The 16,134-nt window shown below is 37.2% G+C and overlaps 1 protein-coding gene across 2 annotated transcripts in view; it reads right to left on the reverse strand.

The window, feature by feature from the left end:
- Nucleotides 1-5,873: 5,873 nt before the first annotated feature.
- The window catches only part of LOC123555754 (glycerophosphodiester phosphodiesterase domain-containing protein 5-like), a 56,164-nt gene continuing 45,903 nt past the window's right edge, over nucleotides 5,874-16,134 (reverse strand). For both annotated transcript variants that reach the window (XM_053548585.1, XM_053548584.1), the window contains exon 14: nucleotides 5,874-13,798. In XM_053548585.1, coding sequence (XP_053404560.1) covers nucleotides 13,243-13,798 — 556 coding nt within the window. In that variant the 3' untranslated portion in view covers nucleotides 5,874-13,242. The remainder of the gene's footprint in view (nucleotides 13,799-16,134) is intronic.

Raw genomic sequence — 16,134 nt, forward strand, 5'->3', positions numbered from 1 at the left:
TAGGATAAGTATGAAGTTGGCATGCCAAAAACTTATTAAACCGCCAGCTTCCTTTACATAGGTTACTTACCGTTTGAAGGCTGTGTCCCTATTTTCAACTTGCTTTTTGCCTGTTTTATTTTAATAATATTATATTGTTTTGTTGGTATTACTTCCTTTCAAACTCCCACCGTCATTTTATGTCCCCGCCTTTTCAAATACCCTTCCTCCACTTTCATCCATCCTCTCCCATTTTTGTACTCTTCATATGATTAAAATTTGTGTTGGCAAACTTTGAGATATGCGACTCTGGCTGTATTTGTTGTGCTCAATGCTTGGACCAGTGAGTTCACGAAGTTAAAACGCAACCAAATAAGATAATAACACAGACTGTTCATTAGTGGTAATGATATGTGTAACATCCCACCCATCCTTCCCTACACACCCCGTAGCACCGGATTAAGCAGATTTTTTAAATAAAAAGCACTGGATGGACTCCATTATCCCAAAGGACCAGTAAATATAACATCGAGTCATTGTGAAGACTTACTATTGTTGTTGCTGTTAGGTTCGTTATGCTGGTAAAAGTACATTTTCTATCGTTTCTGTTGGAGCACAGCATCCTGGAATGTCATTAAAGGTCATTAAGGACACATTTCTAGTTTAATTACGTTACTAAGAAAATGAGAGAGAGAGAGAGGGAGAGAGAGAGAGAGAGAGAGAGAGAGTTTCGGTTACGGCCTGTTTACATATTATCATTTTAAACTTTAGGAATAGTTTTATTAAACTCAGTTTTGTCTTGCTTTATTTTTACCTGTTTTAGAAGCATTATAATATTTAGGTGTTTGCTATCCAGCTTTTAAGTCTACTACCAAGATGGCTAGACTTAAAAGCTGGGTAGCAACACCTACATATTGTAATGCTTCTAAAACGATATTAATTATAAACCTCAGAGAAAGTCTCTTCAGCTGTACAATGTGCGTACCTGTTATTTAATTTCCTGTGAAACATGCATTTTTAAAAAAAAAATCATTCAATCTGGCTATCAGTTTTGCATAGGAGCAAATGATGTTAATGTTGAGGAAGGGCTAGTGTTAAAATTGATTTTTCTGATGACCTGTCGCTTCCATCATTAACAACCTTTTCTGTAAATAAAATGGCACTAATATACAGATTTCATCATATACTTTTTTTTCACCATATACGTTTTATTCCATCATATACGTCAATTATAAGGCTGTAATCAGTTGGCACTATGTTTTTAACAGACATTTTAGCCATTGCCCAATGAACGCGTCTATCTTTCAATTTTAAATTGTTTGCAACTAACTTACTTATAAAATATCAGCGTTTCCTATGCTCCTGTAGTATTTCTTCATAATTATAACCCGCAAACAAACTTGAAGGAGGATGGTATATAGGAGTGTCACCATTCGGTCTGTCTGTTCGGTCTGTTTGTATATGTGTCCTCATAAATTAGGTCGTGCAATTACTTGAATACTATCACACATACCTCTCTCAAAGTTTACACACAGCATTGGCAATATATAGTTAATGCCCGTCTTATTTTTTTTCCTTTCTCTTTAATGTGACACTTAAAGGTAAAACAGGGTCTGTTTTTCGTGTCCGTGCCGTAACTTCTTTATGCATTAAGGGATTCTGAAATAACTTGGCACAAATGTTCACCATCATGAGACGATATGTCGCGCACAAGACTATATTTTCTAGAATTTCAACCCATTGAAGCCGATATATCATCGCAAACTACAATTTATAAGCTGTGAAAATATGAACAGTAAATGGGGTGATTTATAGTGAAACGGCGCCAGATTGAATACACTAACTATTTGTGGATCGCTTTCTTGACAGCGTCGCACAGTAAACAGCTCTATTTTAGTTTTGTCTTTGTATTTGCCATAAACAAACGAAATTTAACATGACACTTGTCTTATTTAACTGAAAATACATTCTGCGAATGAAATAAGCCCCCATTTTACAAGCAGAAGAGCCATAAAAGGAAACAAATGAGGGTTTGTTAGCTCACCGGAGCACGAAGTGCTCAAGGTGAGCTTTTGTGATCACCCTGTGTCCGTCGTCCGTCGTCCTCGTCCGTCGTCAACAATTTGACTCAACGGTTAACACTCTAGAGGTCACAATTTTGGTCAAATCTTAATGAAACTTGATCGGAATGTTACCCTCAATAGAATCTTGGACGAGTTCGATATTGAGTCATCTGGGCTTAAAAACTATATCACCAGGTCAAATCAAAGGAAAACCTTGTTAACATTCTAGACGTCACCATTTCGGCCCAGTCTTAATGAAACTTGGATAGAATGTTAAATGTTAAATCTTGGACGAGTTCGATATTGGGTCAAGTGGAGTCAAAAACTAGGTCACCAGGTCAAATCAAAGGAAAAGCTTGACAGGTGAGCTAAAACTAGTATACGTGCGTTTACTACATATTGCCCTAAATGTTTGTGTGAAGTATCAAGGTAGGTGCGCCTGGATATACAGCCGTCGTGTTGACTACCCGCCGTGATTTGACCGTTATTTCTCATACATTTATACTTACCAAATAACACACAGCTTTCGATTGAAATGTCTGAATTTGCCGATGATATTAAAACAAAGACGAGGTAGAACTCACGCCATTTTTAAACCAACGGAAGTGGATTGAGCCAGGCTTAGCAATGAAAACGACTAAATCCGCAAGGACAGATTCCCGGCGTGTGCAAGCGTTATCACTATCAAATGTAAATTATTTCAAACATCTTGACAGGAAGTAAACACGACGGCTGTATGTCCATTTGCAGGGTACTTGTAGGTGCAATAGTTTTTAAAAAATCAGGATCATTTTGTTGGCAGACGGACAGACAGATGGGGGTCAACCTATAGTCCCATCCTGTCTCATCTCATCGACATTTTCAAGTCGTCAGCGTGACTTCCATAGGGAATCGACATACGGTTAATTTCTTGCATGACATAGTAGGGACCCTTTGTATACTTTCAGTTTCTTATTCTGTCTTTAATGATAGAATATGTCTGTAAAATCAACACGGAATACTTGCATATGAACGATTCTGAAGCATTCAATTCATTATATAATTAAGTAGGATAGCAAGTCACAAACCCTCCACCCCCGACGTTAATGGATTAGCACATGCATGACACGAGGGGTTCGACATTAAATGACATTATATACATGACGACTGATCAAAAGAGACAATTTGGTATGTATGTTTTATTTTATATACGCCTTTAAAGGACAAACATCGCTTACTGTAGTCGCAAAATGGAATACAATGTCAGTGGCAAATACGTGTTCAGATCAAATATCAAAATTGGCAAGTCAGCATACAGTGAATGTTTTTTTACCGACTAGATAAAAATAAATTTCTTTCAAAAACGCAACAGATATGCAACATCTTATTTACATATATTTATGGATTATGCATGCTTATTTCAGAAAACATTATGGATTATTGGATTACAAATCAATTTGACGTGTTATTCATCAGTTTCGTGACTTGGTCGAGTGAATTTTCATGCAATGAGTGTGATCAGTCAACATTTTGTAAACATTACCGGTCAGTTTCATCTATTATATCACCATATACACATATTTATGTCAGACTTATCGTTAAACTTAAATACACATACAATGTAAAGGAAATTAATTAATTTCAAGACGATTTCTTACCTTCCGCGTGTCTGTTCATTGTTTTGATCAGTCGCAAAGGGAAGAGGGGGAGTACAGTCGTTTATATGGTGTGATACTGGTCATAGCTTTCTCAGATCAAGTGGTTCCAATGTTGTTGTGGTGAACTGTACGCAGAACAAGTGTTGAAAAATGAAATAAATCATACAAATCCGGTAAATATGATTTCTAGCCGTTATATACTGAAGTAAATGAAAGTGACGGGGGTACCTGTACCAATATGTCCGTTTCATACTAAATATATTCATTTAGCTGAGAGTTGTGCCGTTTATTCAAACATTTCTGTACAGTCTGGTGGAGGAAGCAGATTTTTTTTTGAGAAGATCGCATCATATACAGTGCTAAATGGGATTGCTAATGATTGAAACACTTCACATTTAAAGGGCTACTTCTTAAGACAAACCGTGCGTATTTTCATTTATTCGCGTTTGCTTCCAAAATATAGGACAAAAACCTAACGCAACGCAGTTTCGAGTGGGTCACTACGTAACACAATTAAGTGGATACCGCCCTGCTTCTTACCTGCCGAGCCTTATTCCTCATGGCCTCACGCAAAATAACCTAAGAACATTCTATATCATTATACTGACTAATGTATTGTATTTGCATTTTTATTTTCACTCAACATTAGATTTTTTTGCGGAATCTATCAATGAAGAAAGAAAACAAGGATGTAAAATAGGGAACGTCGCGTACCGAAAACGCAGCCTCCCAAACTGCATCTCGCGGCACACGGACGTGCACACGACAAGCAAAAGAAGTACACAGTCAGACAAATAAATAAAACATGATCCATGGTAAATTTGTTTGGAGCGTCATGTAAAATCGCTGAATTTCAGTCTCGTCTGAAACATTCCATAATTATAATAATACGTTTTAAATAAGAAACATGTGATTATTGTAACAGTATGGTTATAATTTACGGTGCTGCTCGCTATCTTTGTTTTGGTTAAATTATCATGCCTAAATTGCTACTCTCAGCACGTCGACGTGCACGAGAGCATAATCAGACAAAGCAAACACAAAGACAAAACGAACAAACAAAGGAACTAGATTGGCTTTTCTCAGCCAGTCATGTAAGTATGGAGAAATAACATTTGCAATATCGTCAACTTAATTAATATTAGGCCACTTGCAGCTGTGTGCCGAGGTAGCCATACAACATGAGCTTGACTATGTACTGACTGTGTTTGTTTCAATAATGTGCATATATGTATACGTAATAGTGACTTATAGAATTGTTAGATATATCGTCGCCTTATTTCCACAATGCACCAAGTGCCATTTTTGCAATTTTGGGAAATGCAAATTAAAAGTTTAAGTATCAATAATTTTGCAACTGTTTGGTCAAAAAAAAAATGAAAATTTCAGAACTTGTTTAGTTTGTATTCTTCAGACTTATGTAAAAATTTCAAAAGAATTGATAAAATAGAATTTTAGGAAATTAAAATAATGATTTTAAAAAAATCACATGAAAATGAATATTAAAGTATTGAAAGTTAATTCCAGAATGCAACTTCCGAGTTACGCCATTGTGGAATAAAAAGAACTTTCAAAAATAGGTAAAGTTGCCTTGCAAACACTATAGTGTTGTATTTTCTGTTCATGCAATTATCAGAGTATTTAATTGTTCCGTGGGTTGGTGAGGGGTGTGTGAGTTGAGTGGCGTATTTCATTACATCTCATGAACAGACTCAATCATAATGAGTCCGTTATTACTTTTCCTTGGTTGCATTCTATGTCATCATCCGTGGCGGGAGTGTTTAAGGTCAATGACTTGAAATCACTTGCTCCTCACCGATGTGGGTTCGAGCCTCACTCGGAGCGTTGAATTCTTCATGTGAGGAAGCTATCCAGCAGGCTTATGGAAGGTCGGTGGTTCTACCCAGATACATGCCCGTGACGAAATAATGCACGGAGGGGCACCTGATGTCTTTCTCCACCATCAAAAGCTGGAAAGTCGTCATATGACCTATAAATGCCGATGCCCCTTCAGACTATGTACACCTGGATAAAACTACCGACCTTCCACATGACATATGGATATCTTCCACACACCCAAAACAGACTTCGAACCCGCATCGGTGAGTAGCAAGTAATACGAAGTAATCGATCCCGTCCTACATGTATTATATACGAAGTTACTGGTATATTTGTTTTAAGAAAACAAGAGACATGATTGAAATTCTTTTATTTTAATAGCTACAAAAACAGTGTTAAATACGCATAAAACACATTGCAATAAAAACGCAAAATACTCTTGTTTAATTGTCCATCGCAGTAAATCTGAAGAAAATTAATTTTCACTTATAGTATTTACACTTCGTGTTTTAATAAACGTAATCTTTTATCTGGAAATGTTGCACTGGAATGAAACTGGTGAATGTAACATTCTACTGTAAATCTCTTTTTTGAAACATATCTTTATGTTGCTGTGATAAAAATAGGATGAAATCTGTTTCTGTAAATAAATAAAACATGTGTATATTTTCAACATTTAATCAACATTAAAATGTATTTGATTTGATAGAAAACAAAATGTTTCAATATTGAATTAATTCGTGGTAAACCTCTGATAAATAAATGTGGGAACGTTCTCAGTAAAACACATGTGGAGAACCAGTCAGTTGTGGCTCAGAAAATCTAATCCCCATAAAGTGTAATAGACTAAAATGTTATGGAATGAATAGACCAGATTTCATCTGTGCTAGGCCATTGTTCCTACAGCTAAAGGTACTGAATATATCGCTCTGCAGTATGACAAGACAATGGTCTGAGAGCTTCAAAATCACTGTCAACAATATCAGAAGTTTAATTTAGATTAAGTTGATGTGTTAACATGTAAACAAATTGTAATGGAATTAATAAAACAGACTTCATTTATTTAAGGCCAAACACACCTCTACAGCGATTTAACATGCACCGAGGTATAACAAGACAATGGGAAATCTTTATCATTTTGACAGCCTTAAAGTTCCTGTGAACAGCATCAATAATTTAAGTTTGATTCAAGCCTAATCATATACGTTACTTCAAATTCTACTGAAACCATGGGAAAAAAACTGCTGCCTTCCCAGCAAATATTGATAGTTTCATCACTGCCAGGTTGGCCAAGCAACTCCAATTAACAACTAGAAAATGCTTTTGTAAAAAAAGCGCATGTCTCCCCCAATTCAAAGTCCTATAGGCAAGAAGTCAATAGGGGTCAGGATCGAAAGTCCAGTCATCCCGCTAAATTTCAACACTCTTGGCCTAGTGGTTCTCAAGTCACTGTTCAGGCTCCTGTGACCTTGACCTTTGATCAAGTGACCTCAAAATAAATAGGGGTCATCTACTCTGCATGTCCAATCATCCTATTAAGTTTCAACATTGTAGGTAAAGAGGTTCTCAAGTTATTTCCAAAAAATGATTTTACATGAACAGGCCACTGTGACCTTGACCTTTAATAGACTGACCCCAAAATCAATAGACATTCTGGGTCAAGTTGTTCTCAAGTTATTGATCGGAACTGGTTATCAATGTTCAGGCCCCTGTGACCTTGACCTTTAACGGAGTGACGCCAAAACAATAGGGGTCATTTACTCTGCATGAACAATCATCCTATGAAGTTTTAACATTCTGGGTCGAGAGGTTCTCAAGTTATTGATTGGAAATGGTTTTCCATGTTCAGGCCCCTGTGGCCTTGACCTTTAACAGAGTGACCCTCAAATCGTTAGGGGTCATCTACTCTGCATGACCAATCATCCTATGAAGTTTCATCATTCTGGGTCAAGTGGTTCTCAAGTTACTGACCGGAAATGGTTTTCAATGTTCGGGCCCCTGTGACCTTGACCTTTGACGGAGTGACCCCAAAATGGTAAGGGGTCATCTACTCTGCATGACCAATCATCCTATTAAGTTTCAACATTCTGGGTCAAGTGGTTCTCTAGTTATTGACCGGAAATGGTTTTCCATGTTCAGGCCCCTGTGACCTTGACCTTTGATAGAGTGACCCCAAAATCAATAGGGGTCAATTACTCTTTATGACCAATCATCCTATGAAGTTTCAACATTCTGGGCCAAGTGGTTCTCTAGTTATTGATTGGAAATGGTTTTCAATGTTCAGGCCCCTGTGACCTTGACCTTTGACGGAGTGACCCCAAATTCAATAGGGGTCATCTACTCTTCATGACCAATCATCCTATGAAGTTTCAACATTCTGGGTCAAGTGGTTCTCTAGTTATTGATTGGAAATGGTTTTCAATGTTCAGGCCCCTGTGACCTTGACCTTTGACGGAGTGACCCCAAAATCAATAGGGGTCATCTACTCTTCATGACCAATCATCCTATGAAGTTTCAACATTCTGGGTCAAGTGGTTCTCTAGTTATTGATCGGAAATGGTTTTCAATGTTCAGGCCCCTGTGACCTTGACCTTTGACGGAGTGACCCCAAAAACAATAGGGGTCGTCTACTCCAGCAGCCCTACAACCCTATGAAGTTTGAAGGTTCTAGGTCAAATGGTTCTCCAGTTATTGCTCGGAAATGAAGTGTGACGTACGTACGGACGGACAAATGGAAGGACGGACGGACGAACAGGGCAAAAACAATATGTAACACATGCAAACAATCAGAGATGGGTAGTAACTGTTATCCTGTCTCAACAACAAAAACAACTGCACATGGGCTATACACATGACTAATTTGCAACGTTCAGTTCACATGTAAGTAGCACTGTGTGTGAGCATTAGTAAATATGGATTCAAATGCACTTACTGACAAAGTAAAAGTCATATTTAGCATTGCTTGTAAAACATTTTGTGGTAGTTGTGGTGGTACGACAACTGGTCAAATGTTTCCATTCAATGTTGCTTCACAATGTTTCTTTGTCAAGTCAGGTTCAAAACCGGACTATGTCTTAGATACTTTACAGAGTAACAGGATGAATATAATTTGTTTGACGTTTACTCAAATTTAAAATACTTCTGCAACAAGCCAAACACAAATTAAAAACAAATCACTGGCTAACAGATGATGAATGGACTGTATACAGAATTGCAATATGTTTAGGATAATGTAAGGATTCCGATGCTCCTGGACAAAACAACATTACAAGCATTACCTCAGCCTTTGCTTTTAGACTTTTCTTAAATATAACAAGCAATATATAAAAGAACCATAATTACATCAACGACTATCAACAAAGATACTATTCCTATACAGAAGACTCTTTGGTAACGAAAACTAGAAATTGCTTTTAGAGAAAACAAATATCTCCCCCCATACTGCTTCATTCAAATGAAAACGTGAATTGATATGCAATATCTAGCTATGTCAAAAATACATAATGTTTGGAGACAGATGAAAAGAAACAAGAGGGCCATGATGGCCCTATATCACTCACTAGAGTTGAGCTGGCCTACTGAGCTAGTTTTTAACCCAACATGACCCAGTTTCAAATTTGAACTAGAGATCATCAAGACTAACATTCTGACCAAGTTTCATAAAGATTGGGTCACAACTGTGGCCTCTAGAGTGTTAACAAGTGTTCTCTTTGATTTGACCGGGTGACCTAGTTTTTGACCCCACATGACCCAGATTCGAACTTGACCTAGAAGTCATCAAGACAAACATTCTGACCAATTCTCATGAGTTTCAAAATTAAACTGTGGACTTTAGTCTAAAGTGTTAACAAGATTTCCTTTGATCTCGCTTTCTGTCCTAGTTTTGACCCCACATGACCCAGATTTAAACTTGACCTAGAAGTCATCAAAACAAACATTCTGACCAATTCTCATGAGTTTCAAACTTTAACTTTAACAAGATTTTCCTTTGATCTAGCCTACTGACCTAGTTTTTGACCCCACTTAACCCAGTTTCAAAATTGACCTAGAAATCATCTATACAAACATTCTGACCAAGTTTCATAAAGATTTGGTCACAACTGTTGACTTTAAAGTGTTAACAAGCTTTTCCTTTGATTTGACTGGGTGACCTAGTTTTTCACCCACATGACCCAGATTCAAACTTGACCTAGAGGTTATCAAGACAAATATTCAAACTTTAACTGTGGACTATAGAGTGTTAAAAGGGATATTCATTTGATCTGGCCTACTGACCTAGTTTTTGACCATACATGACCCAGTTTCGAAATTGACCTAGAGATCATCTGTACAAACATTCTGACCAAGTTTCATAAAGATTGGCTCACAATTGTGGCCTCTAGAGTGTTAACAAGGCAAATGTTGACAGACGACGGACAATCACCAGTCACAAAAACTCACCTTGAGCAATTTGTGCTCTGGTGAGCTAAAAATAAACCAAATACCATGTTTGTGATCAAATTTATTTATTACACAATAGAAAGGAAAATGACCAAAATTATATCGAAGAAATTATATGCAAGCATAACTAATCAGGAAAAGCTGTATAAGAGCTGAATGTATGATGACCTGTCAGGAGAAACTAGAAATGTAATTTTCAGTAAAAGCACTGACTTCCAGACTTTGGCTGATAATGACCTTTCTTTAAAATTGAAGTTTGGTCATATTATGAACATTAGAATGAGTTTTTGTTTTTAAACTATCCAAAAAATGCCAAATCAAGAACTATAAAGATGCCAGAGTCGGGAATCGAACCTGGCCCGCCATGGCAATAAAAACTTGCCCCGTTTTTACCAATACACCATGAAGGAATATGTATTTATTGATCGTTGAATATAGATATTTATAATTAAGGCAGTTTACCTCGAGTAAAGCGTTACGAACACTTTTCAATTTTCAAGGTAAAAAATAGTAAAAGAAACAAATTCTCATGTGCTTCCATAACATATAGTCTGTCAGTAATTAAGTTTCAAAGCTTTCTTAAGAAATAAAGCAATAACTTCCTGATTCATAGAAAAAATAGCAATAACTTCCTCATTCATAAAAAAAATTCTATTTTTTTTTTGTTGTCGTACAATCTGGAGGCCAGTGCCTTTACATATACTGTCACCTTGACCTTGACCTAATGGCCACAAAAACTACACAGATTATCTATTGACCACAGGCAATCACCGTGTTAAATTTAAATGTTGTAGGTCTCAGAATTTCCAGTTATTGAATTTAAACAATTTTCAGACTCGAAGTCACTGTGAATTTTTTTTATATACCTTATATATCACCTCAACAATTTGACATTGATCAGAAAAAAAGAAAATGTGAACTTGACCTTCCATTATTAATCTCTACTAATGATAAACAACAATCAAATAAAGTTTGGCAGCCTTAGGACCAGGAATTCTCAAGTCAGTAAGGGTCAAATAGTGGCCCAAGAAATCATCCCATAAATATTTACAACTGTAGTCCCAATGGTAATTCAGTTATGGAGCAAAAACAATCTGTAACATCTAGACCACTGTAACCTTGACCTTTGACCTCCAAAGCAATATCGTTCATCAATTGATTACTGACATTACTGATGACATGCAATAATTCTGTAAGTTTAAGGCAGTAGCTTTGATGTTCTTTAGTCATTTTTTTAATTTAATTTTTTTGGGGGAGGAGTGGTGGGGCTTTAACACAGACATAATTTAGATCATATGGTGACTATCCAGCTTTGATGGTGGAGGAAGACCCCAGGTGCCCCTCTGAGCATTATTTCATCATGGGCAGGCACCTAGGTAGAACCACCGATCTTCCATAAGCCAGCTGGATGGCTTCCGAAGGTTGTTAGTTCTACCCAGGTGCCCGCCCGTGATAAAATTAATCTAAAAAATATCCTCTCAAGATTACTGTGATCTTGACCTTTGATTTAAAGCAACAGAGGTCAATTACTGACCCAAGCAGTCATCTCATAAATTTTGACAGCTGTAGGCAAATTGGCTATTCAGTTTTGAAACAAAACAATTTTAAGTCTTGGGATCACTATGACCTTTGACCCCAAAATCAATATACTCGGGTCTTCTACAGAAAACTGGCAGTCATTCTAAGTTTAACACTTGAAGAGCCTTTAAAGGCTTCTTTAGACAGCTATGTTTTTATTATTATTATACCAGATTTATATAGTGCCCTTTTCATGATAAACACATAATCATCCTCTACTAGTACAGACACAGAGCGATCTGACCAGAGGGACAGACTGAGATAAAGCCCCCAGAACAGACAGAGAGAACTTTCCAGATACAGACGTGTCCGGCTAACTTAGCCTAGCTCTTTTCGAATAGACAGTCTGGTTCTTTAACGTGCCCGGTGTATAGCACCGATACACGCGAAGCCGTCTTTCCTGGGAAGAAGCAGTACAGGCCTCTAGTTAGGTGGGTTTAGAGTTACAATAACACAATTTATGTCATTTGGCAACTTTCCAAACATTAGATGGTGATGGAAATCCCTAAGTAACCTTCAAGGCAATATTTCTTCTCAAACGGGCACCTGGTATAACCGCCAGCCTTTAAGAAGCCAGCTGGATGGCTTTATCACACCCAAAGTGAGGTTTCAAACCCAATTCGAAGCAAGCAACCGTAACCACTCGGCCTTGGAGGCCACCTTGGACAGCTATGTTGCAAGCCATGTTGTGGTGCAGTGTCCCTTATACTAGTAATAAGTAGTATTAGCTGTAGTTTTCACATTTGCAACTACTAGCTTTGGTACTACACTTTCTTACAAAGTTTGGTTGAATCCTTCAAGTAGTACAAATTTCTCTGACTGACAGCTCAAAATCAATACATCTCCTCGCACATGGGGAGACATAATAAATGGTGGTTATGGGCAAAAATATATTGAACTCAATGACATGGTGAATTAAAGCTACATCATCAGTGAGTAATCTTGGTTATCTTAGTTATAAAAGAGTTCAAAAATCAGAAAAATGGCACTAAAGGAAATGTTATTTACTTTGTTTTCTTGGGTTTTAATGAAACACTAACACAAGACAAGACCATAAAGCAACTTTCCAGCTTTTAATGGTGGATGAAGATTCCACTCCAGTTGTGTCTCTGTGCATCGTTTCAGGTATGGGTAGGTACCACCACTGACCTTCCATAACTCAGCTGGATAGCTTCTTTATATGAAAGCATTCTGTACCCTAAATATGGTTTCAAACCAGTAACTGTGAAAGGTTAGGGATTCAAAGTCAGGGATCTTAACCATTAAGCCACAGAGGCAGCTGGTAATATATAAAGTTTAGCTTTTGTGTTGGAGATAGAAAGTAATTAATAACTGTCATTTAGAAGACTGTGTAATATAAACCGATGAATGTGATTAGAGATATTAGTATACCCAACATTAAAAAAGACAATTTCCCTATAGATCTACTTCTATACAAACTTACAAAAAAGAGTGTTGGCCATTCAAAATTTCCTTCAAAACTTATGTTCTGAAACTTAGAAAAAAATATTTCTGCTTTTGAACACATTTATATCTCTAACTTGATTATGGAAATGAAATACATGTATATATCTTCAACACTTCTTACATATATAGCACTCAACATGCATTTTACAACAAAATATCAGTAACACATAGAAAGACATGGACAAAAAAGCCTTACAAAATATATTGCTTTAACAACATAAAAAAGAAAAATGCAAACATCATGTAAACGCTGTTTCACTTTGATATGTGTTTGTGCTGCTATTAAGATTTAGGTCTGCAGTTCCATTTGGAAAAATATCTGTATGCTCTACTCCATTTAAAGTATCAGTTGCCTGATAACTATTTCTTTTGTTGGTATCTCCAAACAACTCTCCATTCTCTACACTACTTATAAAACTAGTTCTATTAACTTCGCTTCCATTTCCTGGGAAACCATTACTGTTGCTAAAGTAACTAGCTCTGTTACTATCGTATGCATGCGCCGTTTCATATTCAGCATTGTCTTTTGCTGTGTTGCTATGGTAACTGCTCCTATGGAATGCTTGTGAGAGTTCACGACCTTCATTTTCAGTCACTGTGGCATTGTACCCATTGCTATCAATGCCAAGGTCATCGTCTGGCTCAAAATCGTAAGTGTCTGCTTGTACATCTCGCATCAGAAGTTTTTCCTTCATGGATCGTCGAGTCCTCTTTGGTCCCCAAGTACTACTACCACTGGAATGAGAATTGAGTGACATCTGTTCTGGATGGTATCTATGGCTGTAAAGTCTATACCTGAAATCAACAATTGATACATTGAAATATATGGTTGTTGAGCTAAGTTAACCATAAATATAGCTCCAATTAAAACTTTAAGCCATCCTTTGGTATATATAGCTGTCAAGTCTACACCTGAAATCTACATGAATCATTTATACAACAGAATGACAGCTCAGTCACATACATACAGAGATGACACCTATGTCATATAAAGATGGCTGGTTTTTAAGTAGGATGCCCCTTATTTATTTCATGTATGTATGTAAATTTCTGTTATGCATCTAAGATCAAAGAAGGGATTTATTCTCCATCTAACTAATACCAATAATAAACTAAAGACTGTTTTTCATAAAAAACGTATGTCTTCCACCACTTACCATGCATGTCTTCCACCCCTTACCATGCAGAAATTATAAAAAATTATACAAATTAAGGGCCATAACTCCAGGGAAAATCACTGAACCATAACATTTCAACTATATATACAACTAGGTTTGGCAGAGGTAGCTCTTGTGAAGTTTGATGGAATTCCAACCAGTGGTATCGGGGAACTATCACAGATAAAATAATTTGACAAATAAGGGTAATAACTTTGCTGAAAATAATTTAATCAGGATCTGATCATTATGTGTGTGTGTGTGTGTGTGTGTGTGTGTGTGTGTGTGTGTGTGTGTGTGTGTGTGTGTGTGTGTGTGTGTGTGTGTGTGTGTGTGTGTGTGTGTGTGTGTGTGTGTGTGTGTGTGTGTGTGTGTGTGTGTGTGTGTGTGTGTGTGTGTGTGTGTGTGTGTGTGTGTGTGTGTGTGTGTGTGTGTGTGTTCGGGTTTAACGTCTTTTTCAACAATTTTTCAGTCATATAAACGACGGGATCATTATATGTACAACTAAACTTCACACTAGTCACTTATGAGGTCTGGTGAAATTCAACCTAATTGTATACAGCAAGTAGTGTAAACACTGTAAAATTTGACAAATCAAGGGCCTTAACTCTGCTGAAAGTCAATGAACCAGAACTTGCTGATAATATGTATAACCAGACTTGGCACTTATAACTCCTGTAAGGGTTGGTGTAAATCTTTCTAATGGTGTAAGAGAGATTGCCAAAATATCATTATTGACAAATAAAGGGTCATAACTCCCCTGAAAATCACTGAACTGGAACATGCTGATAATATGCAATAAAACTTGCCACTGAATACATACTCCTATGAGGTGTGGTGGAAATCTGTCCTTTTATATATAAAAGAAGCAGCTAAAACATCATAAAATTTGATAAATTAAGGGCCAAAAGCCCTGCTGAAAACACCAAACAGGACCATGCTCATAATATGCACAAACAGGCTTTGCAACAATCACTTTTGTCAAGTTTGGTGTAATTCCTCCTGTTGGTATCACAGCAGTTGCCCCGACAAAGTAAAATACAACAAATCAAGGGCAATAACTCCACTGAAAATTGAACTGGAACCAGCTGACAATAGACACAATGAGGCTTGGTACTGATCACTCCTGTGTGGTTTGATGGAAATCTGCTCATCTGCTCAATAATGCAAATATATGAGAAGTAGCTAAAACATCATAAAATTTGATGAATCAAGGGCCATAACTCTGCTGAAAATCAATGAACCAGAAAATGCTGATAAAATGCACAATGAGGCTTAACACTGATCACTCCTGTAAGGTTTGGTGGAAATCTGCCAAGTAATACAAGAGAAGTTGCCAAAACATGAAATGTGATGAATCAAGGGCCTTAACTCCACTGAAATATATGTATGAACTAGAAGATGCTTTTGTAGAAAAGCGCATATCTCCCCCTAAGGAAAGCAGTTACAGGAGCGAAAGTCAAAGAGACACTGATGGTTGGCTGCAATAGGGGTCACCTACTAAGCATGTCCAATCTTCCCACTAAGTTTCAACATTCTAGGTTTAGTGGTTCTCAAGATATTGATTGGAAAGACTTTTCCATGTTCAGGCCCCTGTGACCTTAACCTTTGCCCTAGTGACCCCAAAATCAATCGGGGTCATCTCCTCTGCATATCCAAGTCAAGTGGTTCTAAAGTAAATGTTCCGGAACAGTTTCCATATTCACGTCCCTGTGACCTTGACCTTTGATCAAGTAACCCTAAAACAATAGGGGTCATGTACTCTGTAAGCCCTATCATCCTATGAAGCTTGAAGGTTCTAGGTCAAATGGTTCTAACCTTATTGATCCGAAATTGTTTTCCATGTCCTGGCCTCTGTGACCATGACCATTAATAGACTGACCCCAAAATCAATAGGGGTCATTTACTCTGCATGTCCAATCATCCTATGAAGTTTCAAGATTCTTGGTCATGTGGTTCTCAAGTTATTGATAG

Source organism: Mercenaria mercenaria, chromosome 7 (genome assembly GCF_021730395.1).
Source record: "Mercenaria mercenaria strain notata chromosome 7, MADL_Memer_1, whole genome shotgun sequence".
Lineage (NCBI taxonomy): Eukaryota > Metazoa > Mollusca > Bivalvia > Venerida > Veneridae > Mercenaria > Mercenaria mercenaria.